Source organism: Tasmannia lanceolata, unplaced genomic scaffold (genome assembly GCF_043159265.1).
Source record: "Tasmannia lanceolata isolate RefF3 unplaced genomic scaffold, GAP_Taslan_0.1 ptg000037l, whole genome shotgun sequence".
Lineage (NCBI taxonomy): Eukaryota > Viridiplantae > Streptophyta > Magnoliopsida > Canellales > Winteraceae > Tasmannia > Tasmannia lanceolata.
The window spans coordinates 39162600-39172670 of NW_027518714.1; the positions used below are offsets into that span (position 1 = coordinate 39162600).

Here is a 10071-nt window from a genome sequence, read left to right on the forward strand (position 1 = left end):
TCAAAACCAGGAGATACAGGATCTGAATGGCACTGCTAGCTCCCTAACTCAGGAATGCAAATTGTCTCCATCAGGTAGGCCCACCAATATCACCACAACCTGTCCTGATGGTAGTTATGGGAGCATGGAATGTTAGGGGCCTATGCTCCGAAACTAAAAGGGGGGATATAAAGAGATTTATTCAAGAGAACAAGATCTCCCTTATTTGCCTAACGGAAACCAAAGCAAAGAAAGATGATCTGCAGCAGATCACTTCCGCAATATGTGAAAATTGGGAGTCCCAAACAAATTATGATTTCTGTGTCAAAGGCAGAATCTGGGTCCTTTGGGACCCAAAGGTGGTACAATTCCAAGTCCTCTATATGACTTCCCAAATAATACATGGGGAATGTCATGCCATTCTAGCTGGCCAATCAATAACGATTTCTGCTATCTATGCCTCAAATGATGCTATTGAACGCACGCACCTCTGGTCTTCTTTCGTGGGGATTTCTTCTGCGATTCAGCAGCCTTGGATTGCTTTGGGGGATTTTAATATCACTAGATTCACTAATGAAAGATGATGGGGAGGAGCTGATCCTAATCTCTCAGACATGAATGATTTCAATGATTGTATTGAGGACTGCTCTCTTTTAGACTTGAGATCAGTTGGTCAAATCCTTTCTTGGAATAACAGATCTTGTACTGGTAACCTTAAACTTCGTAGACTTGACAGAGCTTTAGTAAATGAGGAATGGCTGCAAGTATTCCCCACCTCTTATGTTCAATACAAGAATCCTGGCTTGTCCGATCACTCCCCTATCATTGTCCTCACTTCTCCTGTGCATAATACAGGCGGGAAACCTTTCAAATTTCATAATATGTGGCTATCTGACACTTCCCTCTATGAGGTTGTTGAAAGAGCTTGGAACTCAAAGATCCGTGGGAACCCTATTTTCATAATTTTCAAGAAACTCCAAGGGACCAAGAGAACTATAAAAGATTGGAATCGAAATAGCTTCGGGAGGGTGGACATCCTAGCACCTCAAATCAGGAAAACCTTGGATGAGATCCAAACAAAGGTCACGGTATATCCGAGGAACAGTAGCCTCAGAGATGAGGAAAAAGCCATTCGGGAGAAGTTCATCCGGATAGCCAAGCAGGAGGAGAGCTTGTTTCATCAAAAATCCCGCATTAACTGGTTAAATCTTGGTGACTCAAATACCGAGTTTTTTCACTTTGCCATGTCCATGCGAAGAAATCAGAATCAGATTCAGGCGATTGAAGACCAGAACGGAGAGCTCTGTACTGAACCGCAAGGAATTGCTGACATTCTGGTAAATCATTTTTCTTGCCTGCTTAATCACAATATCTCTATGATTGGAGATCTTTCTGAACCACAGTACAAGCTGTCCTCTGATGAGGCCCATGATCTCGTTAAGCCTTTCGGGGCTGAGGAGATAAAAGAGGTGGTGTTCAACTGTGATGGGAATCGAGCCCCCCGACCTGATGGTTTTAATGGGGCTTTCTTTAAGCAATTCTGGTATTTAATTGGGGGCGAGGTTACTAAAGCTATCCAGTATTTCTTTCGATCTGGCAATCTCCTTCCTGCTTTCAATACCACCTTTATAGCTCTGATCCCCAAATGTAGTGGAGCCTCCTCCCCAAACCAATTCAGGCCCATCTCCTTGTGCAACTTCTTCTATAAAATCATAACCAAGCTTATGGCCTATAGACTAAGTAAAATTATGAACCAGATTGTCAGCCCTCACCAGTCTTCCTTCATCAAGGATCGGTTAATCCAAGATAATGTTCTCCTCACTCATGATCTATGTCACAACTTCCACAAGCTCTCCAACACTAAAGCCCTGTGTATCAAGCTTGACCTGAAAAAAGCTTATGATTATGTTATCCATGGAGCTCTCCTTGGTTTCATGAGCAAGATTGGGTTCCCTCCTATGTGGTGCACCTGGATTTCTAAGTGCATTGCCTCAGCATCCTTCTCCGTTCTTCTCAATGGATCCCCGAAGGGATTCTTTCAGTCTACAAATGGGCTAAGACAAGGGGACCCCCTGTCCCCGCTGCTATTCTGCCTCGTAATGGAAATCTTCTCCTGCATGCTGAATACGGCTCATGTCATGGGTAAAATTAAAACGCCTTTTTCCAAAGGAAATCTCCATATGAACCATGTCATGTATGCTGATGATGTAATGATTTTTATCACCCCAGACATCGAATCTATTGCAGGTATAAAAGATTGTCTCCATTCCTTCCAACTCATTTCAGGTCTTGCTGTCAATATTCAGAAAAGTGAAGTGTTCCTATCTGGAATTCCTGACCACCTAAAGGCTCAGATCTGCACCTCCCTCTGCATTAATGCTGGAACGCTCCCAATTAAATACCTGGGGCTCCCCCTGATCACTAAGAGGCTGTCCAGCCAAGATTGCCAACCTCTGCTTACCAAAATTCGACGTAGATTGGGCATGTGGAATAACAAAAAGCTTTCCAGGGCTGGGAGAATCGAACTGATCAAATCTGTCCTCAACTCCTTCCAGATATATTGGTCTGCCACCTACAACATTCCCATGGAAATTTTGCTCGAGATTGAGAAAATATTTCGGAACTTCCTTTGGGGGGGAACTGACCATCAGAAAAAGTGCCATCCAATTGCTTGGGAATCGGTATGTAGACCTAAAACAGAAGGTGGTGTGGGCATTTGCAGAGTAGTTGACATCAACAAAGCCTCCCAGATGAAACTCCTCTGGCACATTGTTGAAAACAGGAGATCCCTGTGGGTTCGATGGTTTAAAGTCAAATATTTAAAGAAAAGTAACTTCTGGAATAGACCAATCCCGTCCAATCCGCCCTGGGGGGTGAGAAGTATATTTAACTGCAGAGACTTGGCAAAGCCTCATCTGTGCTACTGTGTGGGAAAAGGCAGAGACATAGACTTCTGGACCGAACCTTGGCATCCAGATGGGCTCGTCAAAACTCTAACATCTGAAGGAGAGCTTTTCTGCATAACAAAGAAGATATCTATCGAAAGAATGAAACATGATGGAAGTTGGGATCACATAACTCAGCAGCCTCATTTGCCCCAACTCAATAAGATTATGAGAACAGGGCTCTACTCCATCAACGATGCTGACAGAATCATATGGAAGGACAACCCAAATGGGAAGTTTTCCCTCAGGTCAGCTTGGAATCAAAGTAGAATTAGATGCGCTGAGGTTCCTTGGTTCAAGACGGTCTGGAATAAAGGCCATATCCCTAGGCACAGCTTCATTACCTGGCAAGCAATGCAAAACAGGCTAAGTACGCGGGATAGGCTATTCTTCCTAGGCTCAAACAGAGATATAAAGTGTCTCCTCTGTAAAGCTGAGCCTGAATCTGTGAATCATCTTTTTTTCCACTGCTCATACTCGGTCTGGATTTGGAGGTCCATTCTTTGGAGATGTGGGTACAGGAGAAAACCGCTTCAGACCCTCCTACATGAAGAAATATGGATTCGGGAAAAATGTAAAGGAGATGGCCAGGCCACTTCGATTATGAGGATTAGCTTTTGTGTGGTGGTGTACGAGATCTGGAGAGAAAGGAACAGCCGCCTGCATGGTAAATCACCTTGCCACAAAAACAGTATCCTCCAACGCAGTATCAGGGCTGTCCACTCTAGACTCGCTTATCTTCAACTTGGAGACGTCGAGAACAGGAAAAATGTTGACACTGCTGCAAATTTTGGATTACCAAGTTTTCAAGTGAAGATAGATGCTGAATTCTGCTCATGGGCCAGGCCGGAGCAAAGATTCATAAAGGTAAATACAGATGCAGCAGTTCAGAATGGGAAGGGTGGAATTGGAGGTTTACTTCGTAATTCCGCTGGGGAGGTAAAAGTCATGTTTTCTATTCGGTTGGGCTGTGAAGAGATCCATCTTCTGGAAATGAAAGCAATCCTTCATGGAATCAGGCTAGCACTCATGGGGGGGCACGATTCCATCTGGATCGAATCTGACTCTTTGACTGCTGTGAATGTGATCTCAAAGAAGTGGGAGTGTCCTTGGAAAGCTATTCCAATCGTAGAAGAAATTCGAGACGCTCTCTTACAATTTCAGAGCTGGAAATTGACCCACATTTGGAGAGAAGCGAACGGAGCCGCGGACTTTTTGTCGAAGCCGGACTGCTGTTGCGAGGGGTCCGTCATCTCGCCTTCTATTCTCCCCCCAAAACTTAGGGATATTTTGGCGCTGGATGCAGCTGGCCATATGTACCCTCGCTTGTAAGGTTAGTTTAATGTCCCAAAGATACGTGTTGGAGGCCAGTGTTGTGTTTAGCTGCTGGTGTTCTGGTGAGATCTGTAGCCCCCTTGTGGCTTATTTCAACAGCCCTCTTTGATTTTCTTTTTGGCTAGGTGCCTTTGCTGCCCTTGTGGCCCCCCTCTGTAATCCTTGTCATTGGTTTTAATATATCTGGTCGGGGTCTGCCTAACCCCAGCTTACCAATCAAAAAAAAAGAATGAGAGGGTACTGAATCTTAGATTTAGTGGCTGAATGATGGAGATTGAAAGAAAAAAAAGTTTCCTATTTTAGAAACTTTATAAAACATCAAACTTTTATACTTATTAAACCCTAGAGATGGTGTCAAAGAGCTTTTAGCATCATTTTGAGATGAGGATTAGATGGTATTGAATCTTAGATTTAATTGATGAAGGATGGAGATTGAAGAAATAGAAAGTTTATTATTTTAGAAACTTTATAAAACATTCCTCTTTTAGACGTGGGAAATCCTCGAGATTGTGTTAATAAGCTTTTTGCCAAGTTTTGAGATCAGGACGAGATGGTATTGAATCTTAGATTTAGTTGATAAAGTAAGAAGATTGAAAAAATAGAAAGTTTCTTATTTTAGAAACTTTTCAAAACATCAATTTTTAGCCATAGGAGACCCTAGAGATGGTGTCAAGGAGCTTTTAGCCATGTTTTGAGGTGAGGATGAGATGGTATTGAAACTTAGATTTAGTTGATAAAGGACCACCTTTTATGGTATTGAAACCCTAGAGATGATGTCAACCAACTTCTAGCCACGTTTTGGGTTGAGAATCAGAGGGTAAGGAATCTTAGATTTAGCTGATGAAGGATGGAGATTGAAAAAATAGAAAGCTTCTTATTCTAGAAACTTTGTAAAACATCCATCTTTTGGACATAAGAAACCCTAGAGATGGTGTGAAGGAGTTTTTTGCCAAGTTTTAAGATTAGGATGAGAGGGTATTGAATGTTAGATTTAGTTGCTGAAGGATTGAGATTGAAGAAATAAAAAGTTTCTTATTTTAGAAACTTTATAAATATCAATCTTTTACTTTTTGTAAACCCTAGGTATGACGTCGAAGTGCTTTTAGCTAAGTTTTGAGATGAGGATTAGATGGTATTGAATCATAGAGTTTTTTTTTTTTTATGGTTAAGCTGGGGTTAGGCAAGACCCCTACCAGATATCATTAAAGAAATAAACAGATAGATCAAGGGGACCAATAAACCAGCCAGGGGGGAACAGACTCCCAATAGGCAAACCACATAATGGTAATCCACAAAACGGCAAAAGGACAATAAGGAACAGAGCCTAAACAGCCTAACATGGGAAACAAAAGGGGAAGAGCGGGAGCAGCATAGAAGTCAGAATCAGTTCCGATTTTTCAGACGCAAATACTTTGTTCTCTCTCTATCAGATTTTACAATAGCAAGAAGCTCGTCAGGAACTATCATCTGAGAAGTGGAATGGCCTTTAAAGGGGCACTCTCTCTTGGACAAAAAATCAGCTGCCATGTTGCCCTCTCTCCAGATGTGGGTGATTCTCCACTTCATTCCTGCCAGATTAGTCTAAGCTCTTTGGATCGACGGGATTTTTTTCCACAGAGGTAAATAGCGTTTGTTGAAAGAGTTAACAGCAAAGGAAGAGTTTGCTTCAATCCAAAGAGAAGTAAGACCCAGAGATTTTGCAACGGCCACTCCTTCACATATTGCTTGAATTTCCAAGGCGAAGATCTCATCCCCATCATTATTTTCAGAGAAAACATGAATTATTTCGCCATCCTTGTTTCTTAGAATTCCTCCAATCCCTCCTCCTTCATCGACTAAAGAGGCATCAGTATTTAGCTTGAATTCGCCCAATTCAGGCTGAAGCCAACAACAGAATTGCAGCTCTTTCTCCTTTACAGAAAGCTTGTATCCAAAGTGATTTGCAACAGCGACCTTATGCACTTCATTACTATCCCAGAGAGTTAGACTATTTACTCTTGACAATACATCGTGAAGAATGAAGCGGAGAATTCTGGTCTTATGATTTGATTTTTTTTCAAAGATTCTCAGGTTCCTCTCTCTCCATAACCTGTAGATAGCAGATGCAAAAGCAATTTTCATGGCAGTGGAACTTTGAGACTTACTTCTACAATGGATTCTTAACCACTCTTCTTCATCCTGGATAGTTTTCTTCAGTTTTCTTCTAGATCCATACCGCCACAAAATAGAACGCCAGACCCAAGTTGAGAAGCCACACCTGAAGAATAAGTGATTTATAGTCTCCTTTTTTGAATTACAGAGAGGACATCTATCATCCATCACTCTATTGCAGAAAATCGGATGATCTCTAGTAAGTAATTTCATGTGGAGAACTTTCCATGTGATCAAAGCTTGCCTTGGAACATGACCCAGAAACCAGACTAAAGAGGCCCATGGGACGACCACATTTTGCTGCCTAATTGAGTTTCAAGCGCTTTTGACAGAGAAATAACCATCAATATTAGGCTTCCAGATTGCTCTGTTTTCGTCTTCCTCCTGAAACAACGACCTCTGGAGAATAGATTTTTCCTGATTGAGAGATGGTTTAATGATAATTGGATTCCAGCCTTCCTTTGAATGAATCTCACCAAGACATTTCATCGAGGAGAGAGAATAATCAGTCACAGACTTAGAGATGAGTTGCTCTAAAACGCCATCTGGATGCCAAGGCTGAGTCCAAAGCTCAATTTCAGCTTCTTTCCCAACTAAGTAGCAAGTCTTATCTTTGATGACCTCTCTAGCTCGAAGAATGCTCCGGACTGCCCAAGACGGTTTGGAGGGAACTTTCATGGACCAAATGTTCTTGTTTTTGATATATTTCGCAAATATCCATTTTCTCCACAAAGAATTATTGTCTTGGATAAGCCTCCACAGTAATTTGCACTGGAGAGCCGAATTTATGTCTCTTAGCTTACGGATACCCAAACCACCTTCTTCCTTAGGTCGGCAAATAGTTTCCCAAACCACCGTATGGAGTTTCTTAGCTTTCTCACTGCCAGCCCAAACAAAATCCCTGCAAAGCCTTTCAATCTTGTCGATAACTCCCGAGGGGATGTTAAAAGAAGAGGACCAAAAGACTTGATAAGACTGAATTACTGATTTCACCAACTCAATCCTTCCCGCCGAAGAAAGGAAACGGTTACTCCAACCATTGATTTTTTTAGTGACTTTCGAGATGATCGGTAAGCAATCATTGGACGAGAGTCTTGAAGAAGTCAATGGGAGCCCAAGATATCTGATTGGCAATTTACCCTCTGGGATATGCAAATTTTTTTCGATTTTCTTCCTTTCTCTGGACGAAGTTCTAGAAAAGAAGACATTGCATTTCGAGAAATTTGGTTGGAGACCAGAGTAGCTGTAGAATGTTGCCAAACAAGCCAGAATTTCTTTTGCAGACTGGCCAGAACCTTCTGCGAAGATCATAAGATCATCGGCAAAAAGTAAGTGGGTTATGGAGACAAATCCATGAGTGAAGGGGGATTGGAGATTACCTCTCATCTAAGAATCTTCAAGGGTTCTGGAAAGCATTTCCATCGTTAAACAGAACAGCAAAGGGGATAGGGGATCTCCTTGGTGAATTCCGTTGGTTGAATTGAAGTGGCCTTGAGGAGACCCATTTATCAAGACAGAAAAGGAGGGAGTCTGAATGCATTCCTCCACCCACTTACACCAAAGGTTAGTGAAGCCTTGTTTCACCATAAATTGAAGAAGAGCTTCTCTCTTAACATTGTCGAAGGCCTTTGCAAGGTCAATTTTAATACACATAGCCGATTTAGCTGAGGCGAGATGGAATTTGTGCAGAATGTCATGGGTTAACAAGATATTGTCTTGAATTTGCCTTCCTCTGATGAAAGCAGATTGGGCAGGATTAACCAACTTGTTGATCACAGATTTCAATCTTTGAGCAAGGATCTTGGTGATCGTCTTGTATATGAAGTTGCACAAGGAAATCGGCTGGAACTTGGAAGGCGAAGCCGCATCAGGGACTTTAGGAATGAGGGATATAAAGGTGTTATTGATTTCCTTCAAGATCTTTGCTTTCGAAAAGAAGTTGAGAATTGCGTCAGTAAGTCTTTTCCAACAAGATACCAAAATTTTTGAAAGAACAAGCCATTAAATCCATCCGGACCAGGCGCTTTGTCTCCATCAGCCATAAACACAGTGTCTCTAATCTCCTCCTTGGTCACCTCGCGGGAAAGATGATTTGCTTCCTCCAAGGTAAGGAATTTATTTGGCTTAGGGGTGTGGATATTCTGATCAAGTTTTCTGTTTAAGAGCTTGTGATAGTAATTGACCAAGATACTAGATATCTCGTGAGGATCATAGGAGATGGATTGGTCTTCTCTTTCCATAGCCATAGTTTATATGATTCCTGGTTCTGACAGCAGCATGGAAGAACTTGGTATTAGAGTCACCTTGACATAGCCACTCGATTCTAGATTTCTGTTTGTAAAGCACCCCTTCCCTTCTAGCAATGACACGGAATTCACTTCTAGCTTCAATTTCGGCCTTGTTGATTCGCTGATCCCCCGGATTTTGAGCAAGTTGATTTTGAATATCTTCAAGCTTGCGGCGTGCGATAGGGAGCATCACATTGAAATCCTCAATGTCATTCTGATTATGAGAAGGTCCTCCCGATCTTTCATCATAGCTCCTTATCACATTGAAATCCCCCAGCACAATCCAAGGGCCTTGGATGACAGCATTTACTAATTCAAGATCCTCCCACAGAACTTTCCGATCTCCCCCATAATTCCTCCCATAGACAGTGGTAAGATGAAACCTCTGATTAGTTTGGGTAAGAAGAACCTCTGCATGAATGAATTGGCTCGACTCCGAAAGGATCTGAAGATTTACTCTCATTGGATCCCAAAGAATCCAAACTCTACCTTTAATTACATGCTCATAATTTCCATGAAAATCCCAAGACTCACAAATATCTTTTACATGATGCATCATCAGTGGTTCTCTGGCTTTAGTTTCTTGGAGACAGCAGATAGGAGCATTAGTGCTTCGAATCAGGTATTGAACTTCCTTTTTCTTTGCGGCTGAGCAAATTCCCCTAATATTCCAAGAAGTTATGATATTCATTGAGTAACAGAGTTTGTAGGGGGAGGGGGGTCTCTTTCAGAGTTGTGGTCTTGGGCGCGAATGAGCTGGGGAGGATGCGGGCAATCACTCAAACCTACCGATAAGAGGTGACCAGGTTTCTCACAAGATGAAGCTGAGAGACTTAATTCTTCATCAAGATTGTTGACCAAGGCAACATTCTCATTGATATTGGATTCAACTCGATCCTGACTGTCTCCCACCTCGTCAATATCATTACCCTCATCTTCGGCCAGGGCTTCAAAGCTATTTTGGATCTGAATTGCTTTCTCTGCCGCTCGAGAACTGACGCCATGATGATTACTACTCTGCTCAACAACTTGGGGGTGCTTAGAGGGATTTGTTTCTGACCGTTCCTCCCCGTCCCGATCTTGAGTGGCTAGCTTAGATAGGGGTTTTACTGGCCTCCATTCCTGTTTATAATTGTGCTGGGCTACCTGAACTTTTTTGGGACATGCCTCAGAGATATGACTGAAATCAAGGCAGGTTTTGCATGCTGATGGTTTCCAGTCATATTGCACACTTTGGATATGAATCCCATAAGGGGTATGTATGGGAATGGAATCGGGAAAATCTGTTTCGGCATCCACTTCCACACACATACGAGCATAACTGAGCCTTGTTTCTTCAGCAGTCCTTGAATCCATGAACAGAGGATTCCCAA

At 42.3% G+C, this 10071-nt stretch overlaps 3 protein-coding genes across 3 annotated transcripts; 1 reads left to right on the forward strand and 2 right to left on the reverse strand.

Moving 5' to 3' along the window:
- The first annotated feature begins 593 nt into the window (after positions 1-593).
- On the forward strand, positions 594-4256 carry LOC143861433 (uncharacterized). Its single transcript, XM_077372360.1, has one exon. It carries the CDS (start codon positions 594-596, stop codon positions 4254-4256), a length of 3663 nt encoding a protein of 1220 aa, XP_077228475.1.
- Positions 4257-5840: 1584 nt separating this feature from the next.
- On the reverse strand, positions 5841-6578 carry LOC143861434 (uncharacterized). The gene has a single exon (XM_077372361.1). The coding sequence runs from the start codon at positions 6576-6578 to the stop codon at positions 5841-5843; it is 738 nt and encodes a 245-aa protein (XP_077228476.1).
- Positions 6579-7796: 1218 nt separating this feature from the next.
- LOC143861435 (uncharacterized) lies at positions 7797-9389 on the reverse strand. Its single transcript, XM_077372363.1, has 3 exons — positions 8682-9389; positions 8428-8575; positions 7797-8335 (listed from the first exon to the last, which is right to left on the reverse strand). Exons 1-3 carry the CDS (start codon positions 9387-9389, stop codon positions 7797-7799), a joined length of 1395 nt encoding a protein of 464 aa, XP_077228478.1.
- Positions 9390-10071: the final 682 nt, after the last annotated feature.